General features: G+C 49.5%; 1 protein-coding gene across 1 annotated transcript in view; it reads right to left on the minus strand.

The window, feature by feature from the left end:
• The window catches only part of Col15a1 (collagen type XV alpha 1 chain), a 108,731-nt gene that overhangs the window by 50,651 nt on the left and 39,955 nt on the right, over window positions 1–18,125 (minus strand). Inside the window, exons 4-11 of the mRNA XM_074051391.1 lie at window positions 17,314–17,388; window positions 15,819–15,899; window positions 9,127–9,271; window positions 6,746–6,858; window positions 4,349–4,480; window positions 2,916–3,074; window positions 1,016–1,162; window positions 502–630 (exon numbers count right to left, since the gene is read on the minus strand). Coding sequence (XP_073907492.1) covers window positions 502–630; window positions 1,016–1,162; window positions 2,916–3,074; window positions 4,349–4,480; window positions 6,746–6,858; window positions 9,127–9,271; window positions 15,819–15,899; window positions 17,314–17,388 — 981 coding nt within the window. The remainder of the gene's footprint in view (window positions 1–501; window positions 631–1,015; window positions 1,163–2,915; window positions 3,075–4,348; window positions 4,481–6,745; window positions 6,859–9,126; window positions 9,272–15,818; window positions 15,900–17,313; window positions 17,389–18,125) is intronic.

Consider the following 18,125-nt stretch of genomic DNA (forward strand, 5'->3'; position numbering starts at 1 on the left):
AACTCTGGGTTTCCTTCTTCTAAAAGACAAAGTGACAGCCCTTAAGTGGTGACACCCTTATGTGTGTGCACAGAGGGTTGCAACATCCCACAGATGCCCATTCCTCAGATGGGAAGCAGGCCCAGAGAAACCAGTTTGCTCAAGGTCACAGAGTAGCAGTCCAGAATCCTTGAAACTCATATTACAGGGTTTTGAAGGTCCCTATAGGCAGTCCATCTTCTACACAGTCCCCTCTAAATCTCAAGGTCAGCATTGCCTCCAACAGTGCAGCTTGTAAGGAGGCTCTCATTTCAGTCAAAAAAGGGCAGCTTGGGACCTGAAGCTAGGCTCCCTGATTTTTTGCTTCTTGCTTTTTCTTCCCCCAATTGTAGTCTCCTCGAGTCCCAAGGTGAAGGCTGTAAATGCCCACATTTGTGAACCAAAATGACAACCCACCTCTGAGAAGCCTTCTCTCCTCTGTAAGATCTTTCAGTCAAACCGGTACACTTCTAGACCACTTACCACACTGACCCGTCCCTCAGGAGCCACCATGGCTGTGGGGAGCAGTGGCTCCACAGGGGGTGTGCCACCAGACCCCTCTCCCCCAGCTTCCTCTGTTGTGGCTGCTGCCAAGACTTCATCAATAGGTGCCTGAAAAGGAGACCAACACAAAGAGTCATATCACCTTACCCATGAGGCATGGGGGTTGCCAGCCTGGTGTCAGAACACTTTCTTAAATATAACGGCCATCACCCCCAGAACATTTCCCAACATATGGTTTGCCATTCCTGTATCTCCTCTAACAGCTTAACTCCCAGTCACCTCTCCCAGCTTTGGGTCACTCACTTCTGAGAAAGTTCCTCTTGGACACAGCTAATAGGTAGTAGGTTGGGATAACACTCAACGTGCGATCCCTTCTGTAACTGCATCTCTTCCCTATCCAGTCAATGTCCCTCCAGACACCTCCAGGCAGAATGTGTGTCCCAGGATGCTGACCTCTCCCCGTGAGCAAAGAAGGATGCCAGTTGACACTTACAGAAGTGACTGCTTGCTCAAAGGCCGCGGTTGGTGTGAAGGCAACCAGGCCATCAGTGGGGGCTCCACTGGCTTCCTCTTCCTCAAAAGTGTTAAGGGGCACTTCTGACATAGCTGCAGCTGTGGTGAAACCATCACTGCTTGGACCCTGGAACAAAATAGGCATGAAGGATCACACCACGTGATGCACGCCTGGCTTCCGTGGGTGTGCACTTGTAGCTGCAGGGTGGAATATGCTCTCAGTCAGTGGGCAGTTCCATCACTCCCTTCCCTTTGCTCACAGAGGGAAGGCTGTACCTTAATCCATACACCCTGGGGCCCAGGGTCAGAATGCACCTCCCCAGTTCACCCCCGAGTCCCACTAGCACACCTCTGCCTGGGGTGTACCTGGTCTTAGCTTGTATACCTCCAGTAATGAGAGCTTGCCACCTCTACAGGTGACCATTCTACTTTCAGACAGTTCTGATAGGCCAGTTCTAGTTTCTATTAAGCTAAGACTTGGTGAAACTGGGACCTGCTCCCTGGTTTCTCCCCCTTTAATAAGTGCTTTGTCTTTAAAGAAGAAAAGGGAGAGCTAGGTATGTGTTTAAGCTTGTCACCCTAACACTTAGGAGGCTGAGGCAAGAGGATCATGAGTTCAAGGCCAGCTTACACTATATAGTTGAGACCCTATCTCAAAACAAGTGAAAACAAAGCAAGAAACAAAACCAAAAGCCCACTCTGTTCTCTGAAATCATCCATGTAACTACCAGGTGCCTGAAGAGCTCTGGCCTGTCCTCATGCCTGTCCTCCCACTGTCATTTCCCTTGGGGATGTTACACTAGAGCAGGAAGGCTGCCTGCCAAGGAGACACAGGCCAGACAGCACGCACGTGGAGGAGCTCAAAGGCAGGGCTGCTGATTTATGAAGGCTTGACCACGCCTCCACATATTCACTCAGCAAATTCATTCAGTTCCGGCTACTTGTCAGGAGGGAAGCGCACCTATGAGCCAGGGGTCTGTAAGCCCCACCCTCACTGAGTTTACTCTCTGCTAGGAGCCAGACACAGACTAGTGACCATGTTTATTCTCAATTATGATTATGACAAAGCCTTCTGAGGACGGCCTGGACGGTGCCTTCCTGAGCCAGTGGAGTTGGAGCTTGCTATGAAGGATAGGGCAGACGGGGAGGAGAGGGCAGAGAGAAGTTCTCCATGGGGAGGAGGACACTGTAAGACTTTGAGGCACGAGGAGAAGAGGCCTGCCCAGAACTGAAATAAGGTTGGGTGGGAGGCTGGAGTGCCTGCCTCAGGAGAGAGGGGTCCAAGGTCTGACCAGTCAGATCTTGCTTGACTTCCCGGAGAAGCTGAGTCTGCAGGTCAGGATGGCGGGAAGTTTCCAAGCTGAGGGATGACACCTAGAGAGGTGTCCTGAAGAGACCAGGGAGGTGTCCCAGCAATTGCCTGGGCTAAGGACAAGTGAAGACCCATTACAGGGGCACGGGAGGGACACAATGGCCCAGGGCCCTGGAGTGCTTGTGTCCAGCCTTCAGGAGCTGGGTAGTGTCTCTGCACTGCAGGCAGATGTGACTGAGAAGGTTTGACTCTGCTCTCCACCTTGCTGAGCCCCACTCCCTGCCACTCCATCACCTCTTCCCTCACACACAGGCCACCACTCATCACCTGGCTTCTGGCTACTGCTGGTAGGGACAAAGTGTGTTGCACAGAGCCTGGAACACAACCCCATCTCTGATTGCCTGGACCTGGCTGGCCTGCAGGGGTCATGCCACACACCTACCAGACCATGGCAAGCTCCACCCCTGAGCCAGCATTTGTCAGAGACCCTTGCCAGGACAGGGAGGCCAACCTTCCTCTGGATTTGCTGACTGTAAGACCCACACTCTGAGCACTTCATGCTCCTTACCAGAGCAGCCTCTTCCACAAGGCTCTGGGTAGACATGGAGATGGACAGGGTCGGCCCCTCAGTGGGCACAGTGCCAGCCTCTTCTTCCCCAGCACTGCTGATGGGCACTTCACCCTCGCCTGAGGCTGTCATTGCTAAACTTTCTTCATTCTCTGGACCCTGCATAGAAAAGACATCTCCACAGTGCATACCAGTGGACCACAACCCCAAGCCACTTCACTGCAGTTGGAAAGAGCCAGATGGTCAGATCCCCTCTTACACCTGTGTCCTGTCTCTTCCTCACCTTCAAAGCATATCCAAGACTTCCCCTCACACACTGGCTTCAGAGTGGCATTGGTACACAACCTGGACTCCCACACCCACCCCAGCACTCCACCTGTGCCATTCACCCAACTCCCTGGCACTCTCAAGTGACATGGGCTCACCAGCTGTCCCTTCCAGCCTCTGCCCACCACTACCAAGCATGGAGCTTCCACTGGTGTTTAAGTGGCTGTGTGGGAACAAAAATTCAGGACCTTGGACTCCAGAGCTTTCTCATTATAGGAGCTGTCTGCACTCATTGACCACTTGACCACCTCCTGCCTCCTGCTCTCCCTAGCTCAGTGCCTTCTGGTCACTGGGACCTTTGGCAGGATCCACCATGGTCAACCACACTCTACAGCCAGTTGACTTCAGTGCAGCTTCCAAGTCCTCCCCCTGCCTCCAGGCTGGCTTCCCCCATTCTTTCTCCACTCAGAAGTCAGGGTGAGGCTGGTGGAGTGGCTCAAGTGGTAGAGCACCTGCCTAGCGAGTGTGAGGCCCTGAGTTCAAACCCTAGTACTGCCAGGAAAAAAAAAAAAGTCAGGGTGATCTTTCTAGAATTCCAACCTAACCACAATCTCTTCTTTGTTTCGTGGCTCCCCACTTCTACTGGATCCTCTTGGGCCTCTTAGCAAGGCCACCAAAGCCCTCTGTAGCATAAGAGGCCAATCTCTCCACCCTGGGCTCACAGCCGACCCCACTGTATAGTGCACTTCTTTACTTCCTCCAGGCCTTTGCTCCTGCTGGCCCCCTTCCCTGGAACACCAGTCTACTTTCATCAGCTTGGCTAATCTACTCCAACTCTCAGATGCATCTTCCACCTCCTTGACCTCTAGAGTTGGGCTTTGGGCCTTGTTCCTGTGCTCCCAGAGCATCCTAGGCATCTCCTCTTGAAGCTCTAACCACTATGTCTCCAGGAACAGGACCTATCCTTTTACTGTCAGTCCCTGCAACCATGCTGTGCTATTAATGTCTGCTGAAAAGCAACACCCGCCTCAGCCAACTACTCCGTGCCTGCACACACTTGGCCTCAAAGTGCTGCCCATCTGCACTCTGGCCAGTGCCTGCTCCCAAACAGGACAGCCTCCAGCCCTCAGAAGCAGGTGAAGCGGGTGTGCATTCAAGCTACTTACTGGAGTGGTCCCTTCCCCGGAGTTCTGGGTGGGCATGGCTGGGGTCACTCTCCCAGTGGGCACAGTGCTGATCTCCACTGCTTGGGCAGTAGTAAAGGGCATCTTCTCCTCTGCTGTTGTTGCTGCTGTCCCCTGAAAATGAGGACATGACAAGAGACCATGTCACCAGGCTCCTGGCCCTGATCAATGGGCCTGGGGCTGGAGAGAACAGAGAACCAGACTCTCCAGCATGCTGCCTTTCTGTAGCTTCTTAATCTCAAGTATGTCCACATCTATGACTTCACCCCAACTCCGCACCAGTCCCAGGTCACAGAATCCAGGGACAGGAGAGACTGTCCAGGTGTCTATGGCCCGTGTTTGACTCCAGTGTCTGTGTGTTCTGTCTGGACACTAAAACTTCTTATGGTTGCCTCTATGTGTCTATCCAGATATAAGGACCGTGTCTTTCCCCATGATGTTGTTTCAAAGATGTGCTGACAGCCCTGCCATCCTCCTTTGCCTTCTCCAGCCCTCAAGGTCTGCTTCCTCTTTACACATGGCTCAGTTTCCCCTGGGCAATACACAGTTAGATTCTTCGAAGATTACATAGCAAATGGGGTAAATGGAAACAGAGCAACATTGGCTTCTGGTGTCAATAAGCCATGGTTTTCTCTGTTTTCCAAAGATTTGGAATTTTTATTTTAAAATTTAAGTTTTTGCAAAAAATAAATAGTTCCTTTAGATGCTAAATACACAAAGCTGATCAAAGTTATACAAATTTCCTTTCTTGAGAACTTCTCAAAGCCTATAAAAAGAGGGAAGACAGACTGGAACATTTCTAAGACTTATCTGACTTCAGAGCCTTTTTTTTTTCTTTGGTGGTGATGGTACTGGGGTTCAAACTCAGGGCCTCACCAGAGTCCTTTATCATAGAACATAATGAGTTCTTACAGACTTAGAGCCCCCCCCCCCCGCCAAACAGAAGGAAGACAATGTCACAGGATATCAAGTGAGACTGTCTTTGACTCAATGTCAGTTAAAGCCCCAAAGGTCAAGTACAATTCCACAAATATCAGGTAGCTTCCACCTCTAGGGCCTGCTAAGAGACAGGGCATGGCAGCAGTTCCACCAGCTGAAGCCCGTCCCCTGCCTCCAGACTGTCAGAAATGGTACAGGATTCATTGTGTAGTGGGTTGACTAGAAAGGAAGATTTCCTTTGTAGAGAATCTCCAGTGTGCCATGTCCCCCCCCTCTGGCCCCGCAGACCATTTGATGAGCTGGCTATGTATTCCTTGGGATTTGGGAGACACAGGGATTGCCTTATAACTCTCTTAGGGAAGGACCAAAGGTGAAAGTAGGGGCTATTCATATCCAGGGGAGGGAGAGGAGCGGGAAAGGGTGAAGGGGATCTGTCTGCTGCTGGTTTACTGGGGAGAGATAAGATATAACTCCTTTAAAGGGAACTGGCTCCATCCACCTTCAGGGAATCCAGCAGGGTGCAGAAGCCAGGCAAAGTTAAAAGGCCAGTAGTGGGAATTTGGTACTAGGACTCCTTCAGGAGAGCCGCCAAGGAACCCTTAAAGCAACCTCCTGCCCCCGCAAAGGTCCCAGCAATCAGGCACTGTCTACAGTGAAGGCCAGGTCACATTTGACCCACCATGTGCAGTTGTGCCCTTTTCTCCAGGAGGGCCAGTCCCTTCAGATGTTAAAAAACAGCTGCTGTAGGGGAGGGGGAGGTCATGGGGGCATAAGGAAGAGAAAGAAGTAAGACGACAGAGAGGAACCCCTAACCAGGCTTCCTTCCCAGCAGATTCCTGACCTACAACAGCCTACATATACATGAGAAAGACTGTAATTTGTATTTTCATGGAATTTTTGATATTATACTGGACTGGACTTAGAAAATACCTGTGAAAACTGACAGTTACCAGGGTGACTGGGTCTCTGAGAACTACCTGAGTTTTCATCCCAGGACAGGAGAAGAAATGGTTCTTTGGCAGTTGGCATTTGCCTTTGTTCTACATCTGACCGCAGCAAGCATTTCAGAAGCTGCCTTTGCAGGTGTAAAAGGCCAGTTACTAGGCAACAGCACAGATACACCTGCAGTTAATGGGGTTCTGTCTTGAAGGGGGATCCATGGGCTAAGGGGTTGTAGTTTTCTCAATGGAGCGGAAGTAGGTGGTTACCAGGGTGAGGAACCTGCATTGTCACCAGGCAGGAGTAGGCCAGCCTGGGGCTGGAGTGTCCCTGGAGCCTGGGGACTCTTGCCTCCTCTGCACCAGAACAAAGTCAGTGTTGCCGACCTTCAACTAAAACCCTTATGGTTTTCAATGGTGCCCAATAAAAGTTGCCATCAAGTGGGAGATAGGCAAAAAATTCCACCACTGAATTGTCAAATGAAATTTATCATGCGCTCGCCTGTTCTTCAGGGCTGTCAGGGAAGGCTCCATCCGCTGAGCCAATGTCAGTACTGGGGTCGCCATCCTCAGTAGGAACCCCCTCCAGTGTGTCATTCAGGATCTCACCAGACCCTAGAGGGAGAAGGCATGCTAGAATTAGTAACCGTGTTTTGCAGTCTTGGAAAAGAATGAGGTATCTTCACTTACTAACTTAGAAGGATGTCCATACTATGTGACACAGGATTCAGAAGGAACAGCCCAGTCACAACATGGCTGGTGATTTACATCACAGGCTGCGGCACTTCCTGCCCATGTGGAATCCTGCTTTGCCACTTCCCAGGAATGTGACCTGTGTCAAGTTGCTTAGCCTATCCCTCAATTCATCCACAAATGGGAGATCATAATTCCTACCTCCTGTGGTTATTTTAATGATTTAATGCAAGAAAGGCATTGAGTACAGCTGCTGACACAAAAGTATGGTTTTTATATTTGTAAAACAGAAAAAACCTGCATATAAGTATATATGTTGTATCTGTCTAGTTATTCTGTAACATTCAATTCATGACATGTAACAATTATCTAACATATAAAATGTATGTATGCATACATGTCTGTATGTTTATCCCTATATCTGGCTAAGCCACAGTGCTTACTACTGGTTTCTTCCAGATGATTACGGTGGAAGCAGAAGAGGAAGCTGTTGTTTTTTTATTGTTACTGTTGTTCATACAGTTGTGTACTGATTGAATTGTTATCATGTGTACATATCTCTTTTTGCAATATAAAAAACAAATGGCATGAATCCTAAAGCAAAGAAGAAGGAATTAAACTAAAATGAATGCATGTCCATTTTGGCCAGGCCCCTGGGCCAAGCATGTCCCAAGCACACCCTCCTTTATTTAATTCTCCTCCTGCCCATGGTCTTACCTACATGGACCCATCCCACCACCTCGCTGAAGTGAGCAGAGCCAGAGCCTGAATTCCACATTTTCAGCTCCCTTGCTATCACTTCACAGCAGGTGTCCTGCTCTGATCAGCACAGTAACACATTTTGAACCCTCTGCAGAGGAGAAGGTCCCTGGAAGGTGCTCTGAAGCCATGTGGGCCTGTCTTCAAGCCAGGCCCTTTCCACAGATGTGGTGCTCACAAACACACCATGGGACGGTGCTCCAAAGCACCCTGCATCCCCATGAACTTGAACCCAGTATCAATCGGCCCTCTTGTTTTCTCTGCTCGGACTACCAGGGAGTGCTGTACAAGTAGCCACAGGCCCTAAGCCCTCTAAGTCTTGACCTTCTGAGGATAAGATGGGGGTAGATGTTGTCAGGGAAGCGTGGAGAAAAAATATGGGGGGGACTTCCCTAGCCAGGATGGTACTGGGGGTTCAGACTCCTTTCTCCCCACTATCTGGGCTGTCTGCACAACAAGAATAAAGGAAAATTTCAGCACACAGAGTTTTGAAATCAACTTTCTTGGTGGACTACTCAGTGAGCATGTCCCTGGGTCATTAAATCTTCCATGTCACCAGTGTCAGGGATGCATATATCTATGATAGTTTGCCCAACCACTCTGGGCACTTTGGGTTGTCTTCACTATTTAGAACAGAGCTGCTAGGAATGACCTTTTCCCTATACCTCAGAGTTCTGGCCTTGGCTACAACTAGGGTCTGAAATGGCCACCCCCTGGGTGAGAGTGGTCTTAGGCCATGGGTAAACATCAAGTTGCAGCTTGGGGTTTGGGTGTGGTCTCTGAGCCTTTGCCAATGCTCCTCTGCATAGGAAGAGGACCAGTAGGCAGGGCCCTGAATCTTGGGTGGGGAGCCAGGAGGCTTGCTCTCCTCCCCGGGTTGTCACTGAGCTGCTGGTGACCAGAGAAGTCACCTCTCTGGCTATCAGTTAGCTGACCTGATTCTCTGAGTCAGAGTGTTGGTGGCAGAGGTCTGAATGAGTGGGGATTGGAGAGTTAAGCCAGAGCTCTGGGCTGTGTGCTTGTGGGTGCATCACTCACTCTTTACAATGATAAAATAGTGACTGCTGTATCAGCTAGGAGGTATGTTGTTGGGGTTGGAAAAGAAACACGGTATGCATTCAATTAACAGCAAGGATTATTTTAATTGTGATTATTACAATAACGTATGTTATTTCTGTGAAATCCCAGAAGGGGTAGAGTTTGGGGATTAAGGTATCCAAGATCAAAGGCCAGCAATATTATGCAAGGGCTGTGTAGTCTTAGCTCCCTGTGACTTGATATCCTCATTCTGTCTCTAAGGTGAGGATGACTATCATTACTTCCTTGGAGGGAGAAGAAAGGTGAAATCAATTCTGTATGTTACATGCATGGCCCAGGCTAGACACATGGTAATCACCAAAGGCCACCGCCTGTGAGTGCGTCAGGACTTGCCTTGCTCAGGGCTGCTGTGTTGGATGATGCTCAAGTTGGTTTCTGGGGTCCCTTCCGGCACAGGCTCACCGGAAAGCTCCGTATCCTCAAAGGGAAAGTATGAAGTTGGAGGTGTGCTTATGGGTTCAACTTTTGGTTCTTTGGGCTAAAGGGAGAAGAATGAGACGCAAAAGAATTTACTTAATAGTAAAGCAGAGGAAAAATGACAGAAAATAATTGATGCACAAAATCCTGATTAAATCCAGAACACCAAGCCCACACTTCCTGAGCCTACAAGAGTTGTGTGCTAGTGGTAATGAAACTCCCAGTTTACAGGAACTCCCTTCTCATCTAAGGTCCTTGATCACAGGGACTACATTTCTGTGATCCTTAAATCCCAGACCAGCACAGAGCAGATGCTCATTAAAAATCCGCTACATGATCCAGGCACTAGTGGATTACACCTGTCTGTAATCCTAGCTACTTTGGGAGGCTGAGCTCAGGAGGGACTGTGGTTCCATGCCAGCAGGGATAAAAAAGTTCAAGAGACCCCATTTCAACAATAGCTGGGCATGGTGCTGCATGCCTGTCATCACAAATATGGTATGCATAAAATAGAAAGATCATGTTTCAGTACAGCCTGGGCAAAAAGCAAGACCCTGTCTCCAAAATAACTAAAGCGAGAAGGGCTGGAAACATGGGTCAAGTTGTACAGAGCCTGCCTAGCAAGTGCAAGGTCCTGAATTCAAACCCCAGTATCACAAAATAAATAAAAAAATCTGCTAGATGTGGGAATAAATGAACAAATGAATGAGCCAGGATGTGCTCGTAAACACCATATAAATGCAACACCAGATGTGCACTAGAGGCTATGGAAATGAAAGATGCAAGTGCTTCCTTCCTAGGAACGCTCCAGAAGCCATAAAGCTTTTCCAAAGGTAGCCAGTGTCTTAATGAATCTTACCACTTGGGGGAAAACAAACCTACAGAAATCCCAACAGTTGGACTTAGAGCAGTTTAGAGATCCAGGCAGAAAACCTGATCCAAGCAGGTCCCAAACACATCAAGACATCACTCCTAGGCCCTGGAAGCAGCTCCTGAGGCCCAGGGCTTGTCAGCATTCACAAAGCATCATCACTTTCTAATCACAAGGTTGCAGTGGTCAGGGAGCTGAGTGGAAGGTTTGTCATACGAAGAAACAAATCTTTGTTTTGTTCAGGTACTGAGATTCCAGGGTTAAGTTCACACTGCAGCCTTCATTTCTATATCCTAACACCAGAAGGTTCTTTCCTCCATGTCAGAACCTAATATGCAAACAGTGAATCAGAATAGGGAAGATTCTTAGGAGCTCTGGAATTTAGGATTTAATGGTTTGGTTCTTGCAGCCAGACTTGGGTCAAATCCCAGCGCTCTACTTAGTGGCTAAGTTATGGTGAGCAAATTGTATAACCCCACTGAGCCTTGGCTCTTCCTCTGTACCGTAGAACAGTTATAAATATTCAAAAGTAACAAATGCATGGAAATGTTCATCACCTTGATTTTTAGTGCCCAAATATTGCATAATCATTAGTGAAAAAAGTGCAAACGAAGAGGGGAAAAAACCCATAAAGTTATCGCTGTGAACACCAGAACCTAGAAAAATCACTGTGGGTTTTATTGCACTGTAACACCTCAAGGGTGGGGTGGGAGAGCAGGCTACAAGGAGCCAGGCCTTCAAGGGTGAATGGAGTGGCCAAAAACAGGGATGGACAGAGGGATGATGAGGTCAGGGCTGGACCACCTGAGTTTGGTAAGAACTGGGGCTGGAGGAGGAATGCATCAGGACAGTGGCTGGGGAAACAGGGCAAGTGAGGGCCAGTCCACCGTGCCATGACCTTGAGTCCCCAGTGCCTTGGGGTCTTAGGCCAGGAAGTGAACAAAGTCCACTGGGAACTTTGGAGAGTCTACTTAGTGGCAGTGACAGTGTGGATTAGAGGAGCTGAGATCTAAGCCAGGAGGCCAAGGGGTGCACTGAAGAAGCCCATAAGGAGGAACTAGAGGGGATGGGAACAGATAGGCACCCCCAGAAAAAGTAGGAAAGGCCAGCTAGGATGTCCGTGTCTCCTGGCTAGATGCTGGTCTATAACAAGTTCTTAGAACTGCTTCTGATAAAAAGCACTCCACACTTGGGCCCACCAGGGACTAAAAGCAGACTTAACTCAGAGTGAAGATATGTAAATCATTCAAGGCACATACATACGTCTAAAAACCAGTGATACTTAGCCTGTCTCATCCTCCTTCAAAGCTGAAAGCACAAAGATAGAAGTACTGTCAGCTTTTACAATGTCCTGTTCCAAGTCTCCTAAAAGTGCCCAAAAGTGTGTCCTAAACCTGTAGACACCATGGATTCCAGGAACAGCAGAGCCTCACAGACAGATCACCCCACAATGAGATCATTCCCAAATAAAAGCAATCATCTCATGGGAACTAGATTGTCCCCTCAAGCAAGAAGGACTTCTTTGAATTACCTTTAAGAGCCAGAATTGAGATAATGATCAATCAGACCACACCTTAACCAAGACCGGCTTAATTTTAATAGCTCTCACTCCCAGCCCCAATTCTTCCTCTGTTTAAACCTAAAGCTATGCTAGTACCCAGAAGATGAACTCAGGGGTCACAGAATCCCTTTGTTCTTTCCAACACGACCAAGTTGAACAAATCTTTCTCTGCTCTTCACCACTACTCATCTCCTCAATTGCCATATTGGGACAGGTGGCTGAGCCTAGTCTGTTAGGACTCCTGCCCTAATACTAGATGTAGCTGGATTAGTGAGGATGTTCCTCTCCTCCCCCTGAGAGGGGTCCAGGCAGAAGCCCATTTGCCATGGTTCCCTGATAGTTCCAAGAAAGCCCATGGAAGCCCATCATTAAGCTTGAGCAAGGCCACTGGTGGCTTGGAGGCAAGCCATTGGACTTAGGGAAAGGAAGTGGGCAAGTGCAAATGTGGGACACAGGACAAGGAGGAGCCATCACTCAAGATAGCTAAGCCTGGGTCTCTATGAAGTCACTGGCTCAAGACCTTCTACCAGAACCTTCTTTTGGCAAATCCCAGCCAGGTAGCCACAGCTGTTCCAGGGCAGAATGTGGCTCTGGGCAGTTGACCCTCTGCAGGGAAAGTGAAGTGTTCTGCCTCACACACAGGGCTGTTTATTGGCGATGGATAATGTAGGTGGAGAACTAGTGTGGTGTATGACAAAATAGGAATGTCCAGTCTTCAGACTTTAGAAAGTTTTCAAGTTATAAAAAGTATGTGATTTTCTGAGCCTACACGCACACTCACATGATCAGACATACTAATTCCACACATACTTTCTTCAACCCTACCATGTCTCAGGTCCTCAGCTGAGCCCTGAGGATAGAGAAAGGAATGAAGGAGACGGTGTGCCTACCTTGAAACTGCCAGACCAAGGAGGAGGCATAGACTCAGACACAACTAGCTGGGATTTCACAGCACACATGGGGCAGCAAAAGCATAAGCCAAGTCAGGGAGGACAACTTGGCTAGAATGGCCTCTGTGGAGAGGATGTGGACAGGATCCTGCAAGGTAGGAAGGCATTTGCCAGGAAGGAAGGAGTGGGAGGGTATCCAGCAAACAATTTCATAACTAAGGCAGGGATGGCAGATGGTGTCTGGGGAACTGTGAGCACTTGGGTGTGGCTGGAAGAAAAGTCCTGGCTGTGGGTCAGAATCACCTACAGAGCTCACTTCCCAGCTACTGGATGTCCAGGTAAGCAGAACCAGCAAGTATCTCATTAAAGACTCCTCTCATCCTCCCATACACTTAGACTTTGATGCACAGCCGTGGCTGAAATCCAGAGGGATGTTAATTCTAACTCAGCACAAAATAGAACTTTCCAGAAATGCGAAGATGTGTTAGCAGAAATTGATTCTGCAAAAGAGAAAGGAGTGGGGTAGCAGAGTCCACAACACTAAATGGGGAGGAGGGAGAGATAGGGCTGACTTTTTTTTTTTCTTTTTGGCAGTACTGGGGTTTGAACTCAGGGCCTCACACTTGCTAGGCAGGTGTAGGGCTGACGTTTTACAGCTCTGACTATGCAGACAATCCCTGGTTCAGTTCGCAGGTTATGTCCTGGAGGGATGCAGGCTGGAAAGGCAGAGGACAGGGAAACAAGACTTATTCCAAGAAAGAAGCCAGACAGAGAAGGGAGGGGACTGTCTGAGATGAAGAAGGAAATTCCCTATCCTACCTAAAAGAGCCATCAAGGCCTTCCAGAAGGCAATATACAAAAAGGGAAGTCCCCAGCTCTGGGTGGTGTGACTGAGAGCACAGTGGGCCCAGAACCCAAGACCTGGTTCTGCCACCCTCAGGCTAAGGCAGCCTTATGAGGCCATGATTGCTCTGTGCTCCTGTGCCCTAGTCTACTGAACAGATTCCAGAACACTTCCCTGCCATTGAGACTAAAGGAGGTGCAGCCCTTGAGGGAGCATGAGCCACGCATGGGGGAGGGGCACACATGGAAGGACACAGAGGATCAAAACAGGCACATGAGTGTCAGGACAGCAGCTCTGGGACTGCCAGGCCCAGGGCCCTGGCCCTGGCCCAGAGGAAATCTTCTTCATGACTGAGGGCAGCCACAGAGATTGGGCATGCTTGTCAGTCCCAACCATCAAGCAGCCAGGAAGCAGAGGGCAGAGAAAGCCCCAAGAGGAATGAGGTATCTACACTGTGCTGCACTGAGTCCAGTCCTGAGCTGGACAGACTAATGCCTTACCTCCCTAAATCCCCTCAGATTCTCAGTAGGAGCAATATCTCAGTAGGAACCACCACAAAAGTCTACCCAGAGCTGAAGTGTACCATTACACTGTCTGAGTGTCTCACAGGAGGCAGGTCATCTAACCTGCATGCTAACTCCATGGAGCAGGTGCACTACAGTGTAGCAGCGGGGAAGCTGAGATATGGCAGGTTAAGTCACTTGCTAAAGACCACAGCTACTAAATAGCCAAGCTGGGACCCATACTTGGTGGGCCTCTGATCTGCGTCAGCTGCCTTTAAACCACTGAGAAAAGTGGACTGGGGAATCTGGAGAAGTGCTGGGCTGTCCCAGAAGCCACTGTGTCCCCCAAATGCACCATCATCTTTTCTTTTTCACTTCTCCAGATCCTCACACCCCCTCCTGGCTGACTACTCCACTCCTGCTCAGGCATCTACAGTGCCATTGTCCATGGAGTGGGGCCAGGCTGGGGAGCCAGCCCGGCTGGGCTTCAGTCCTGACTGCCACCACACAACCCTGGCAGAGTCACCTATCCTTCCTTGGCATCCATTTCCACATCTGCTCAATGGTGTTCACGCCACCTCCCTTGCAGGGCGGTTGCAAGGAAGAAATGACGTCACATAGACCAAAATGCCACATCTCCACCGGGCATGAAAAAATGCCAGTCCTCTTCCTTCCCCTTCTGTTTCTCTACCCCTATCCTGAGCTTCTCTGTCCCCTGTCCCACTCCTAACCCATGACCATCTCACCCTCTCAAACCCTGCTCACTTTTCCTGTCCCTCTCTGGGACCACTATGAGTTATTGGCCTCCCAAGTTATGGACTGGTACCCTGGAGGAATGCATCAAGCTCAAAGTCCTAAAGGACCACCACTCTGTCACCTGCTACCCTGTGCCCATGGCATGCTGGTGGGTGACCCATTGCTGATGGGCACACAGGATTCCAACACTGCCCAGAGCAGCTACCACCCCCATTCACGGTGGGTGGGTCCCTTGGACCTTTGACTGCCCCCATCCCAGCCAAGAGTTGACTTGCAGCCCTGGGAATGCTCTTCCACAACCCCACCCAGGCTATGAATCCAGGGGAGGGCACCAGGAGACCTGTGCTCTCACCTAGCCCAGCCCACCCAGGCACTGCTAGGCCAGTCTCTTCCTCCATCAAGGCCTTGGTCCACCCATCTTTACTAAGGTCAGTTTTCTGTACACTTCATATAGGAAGAGGTGACCATTATGTCCTTCGAGCACTGCACACTGTGGTCCTTTCCTGCCATACCCACATCACTGTTGCCCAAGGTCTGTGATGCATAGCTGCTGCCTAACTTCCATCTCAGCAGAGCTGAGTTGACAGAGTGGCCCAAACAAGCCCAGGAAATTACTGGAGTTTCTCTGCTCAGTGACTCCTTGCTGTTCTCATTAAATCTGGGCTCCTCACTGTGCTGCCCTTGGCTCAAGGCTTTTGAGCCCACTTCCTCTTTTCAGTCACAGGGCACACATCCAGGAGGAAGGAAGCCCAAGCACCAGGAGGAGGGCTGTCTTTCCCATGGGGCCAGGAGAACTTGGCAGCCAAGGTTTCCAGGTATCTATGGGCATTATTCAGGGCTATGTCCCTTGTGCCAGGCATGAGGCTGAGACTCGCCTCTGTAGGATAGCACTATTATTGTCACCATTCTGTGGAAGAGAAGCTGAAGTTGACAGGGGCTGAGTAAGTTCTCCAAGCCCACAGAGTTGGGAAGCAGCAGAGAACAACATCTGTCTTTGGACGGGCCTCTCAAGGCCATATGCACAGGGTAGTCTGAGCAACTGGTAGGCTGGCTCGCTTGGGCAGTTTGCAAAATGCCCATTGGCCAGTGTCATCCTGACACTTAACCTTACAGATCTGAAAACAGACCTGGGGCACTAGACCAAACAGGGAACCCATCCACAGGGGGCAGTGCCCGTACTTACCGGGGCTTGAGTGTAAGTGACAGCCTCTAAGATCTCAGCAACTGTGTCTGTCTCCTGAAGCCCACTGGCCTCTCCCGATGCCTGTGATGAGATAAAACATGCCACATGCTGGGCAGGGGAGCAGGTTACACAGGAGCACACACCCGGGATGGTCAGAGACCAAAAAACTGACTCCTGCAGAGGAACCGTGTATACGCGCATGCACGCACACAAAGCACATAGCTGGCTATGCTTTTGGTTTCCTTCCACATTTTATGTTCCAACAAGCAAAATCAATCATTTTATAGTCTCTGTAACATCACCTTCCATTTTATTCACTTCCCTTCACTCCCAGTCTGGTTAAGGCGGTCAATGGAACCCCACTTTTGGAACCATTACCTCCCAAGTATGACTTCCTGTGTTACCTTCTCACCATTAGCCTCCAAGGCCGCCAAGGAGCCTATGTACTGGGATTGTTTTTTTTAATGGATCCCTTGCTCTGTGACTCTAAGTTGTTTCTTCTTCAACATTAACGTTAGGCAGTGCAGAGATGGATGAATGACAACATACAGTTTTCCTCTCCCCAGTTTCCCGTGAATGTCCAGGGCTCAAAGACCACAGACATTGGTACAAGGCCAAACCCCTAGATCCCACCTCTGAGGGGTTTTACGACTCAATCCACAGCTTGGTTTTTACACTTAATTGATGAAATTAACTCATGATTTGTTTAGGCATTGACATCACCCAAGAGCAAGAGCAACATGTCCTTGGGAAACGCCAGCCTCTGCTTGCCTTGGCACCATGCTCCTGTCTGCCTGGAAGGCCCTGCAGACAGCGCCTTCTCCCTGACTCCCATCCAGCTTCCCCTCCTTCCTTTCTGCTTCCCAACCTTCTGAGCTGGGACCTAGCATCTCCCTTGAGTTTCAACATACTCAACTCAGTTACTACATTGGGTCTGTGAGTACGAGCAGCTAGAAGAGGGGAAAATTTCCAGTGTATCCCTTTTATGTCCAGCCTCTACCCAGGGCTGTCTTCTACCAGCAGCTCAGTGAATCCTGAGAGAGGGAAGGCAGGAGGGAGGGAGGGCGCCATCTTTTCTCCCTACCCCCACCGACCCCAACTTAGGAAGTGATTTGCTTGCCAAGCATAAAACCAACCTAAATTTAGGTTAGTTTTTATAGGAATTGACACCCAGAATATCTTAGCATTTTAACTCTGATTTTAGAATCTTGACACCCTTCTTGGCAAGAAGGGTTGGAAACCAGGCCACTGACTGACACAGCCACAGGAGAACCTAACACCTTGTAAGACACACAACCTCCACGCCAGAGAGATGGCTGAAACTCTTTAAAAAGTGAAATAAAACCAAAAGTCAAAAATAGGACTGGAAGCAGTGCTGGCCAGGATGAGACGTTTTAGACTCCATGACATTGAGGATGAAGAGTTACTGGGCACCCCAGCACTCCCAGGCTGACCACTGAGGGGCTACAGGACCACCGTGGGGCAGGGTGCTCACCGATGACTCCTGGGCTTCACAAAGCTCCTCGGGGGTCCTGGGGTTGGAATAGATGGTGAGCTGCTGTATGGAGCCCTGGGGAAAAGCAGAGGAATCAGAAGCCATGGATTACAATTCCACAACATGACCACCAATGGAAAATGTGTCTATGTAACACGGGAGTGAAGGATGGGTGTGAGACTGCACTGCCTGAGGTGGCAATGAGGAAGTCAAGCCACCTCCTGTCCCATGCAGTTGGGGGGACTTGCCATGGGCCAGGGTAATACAATACCCCTTAGCAAGAAAGGTTCTTGGGATTGCTGTGCTTTGAATGTGGTCTGCCACATCAGCCTCCTGACTGTCCCGAGGGTGTATCTGTAGCAGGCATGTCTCCCTCTCCCAGAAAAAGTCTTTCCTTAGCCTTTCCTCAAGGCTTTTGGACAGTCTTATCCCAAGGAGAACTGCCAGCATCATCCCTGCCCCCACTCTGGCCAGCTCCTACACCCGGCTCATTCTCTACGAGACACTAAGTGAAGTGTAAAACTCCCCTCCAGACTGTAATGTCTCAACATTCTCAGTGCCTTCCAATGTACTACAAACAAACCCAATCTCCACCCCATAGCGGTGTCCTGTTCACTAACGAGGTACCACTAAGTACATGAATACCTAGTATACTTAGTGATTTTCCTTAGAATGGCTGATTCTTGAAACCCCGTTTTGGTAGTAATGTCAGCTTTCTGATTTTTTTGTTTGTTTGTTTCAGGGCACATCGTCCAAAAGGAGACAAGGAAGTTGCTTCTTATTCAGTGTTCTAGATTAGTCTAAATGCAATT

This window comes from Castor canadensis, chromosome 13, assembly GCF_047511655.1.
Source record: "Castor canadensis chromosome 13, mCasCan1.hap1v2, whole genome shotgun sequence".
NCBI classification, from domain to species: domain Eukaryota; kingdom Metazoa; phylum Chordata; class Mammalia; order Rodentia; family Castoridae; genus Castor; species Castor canadensis.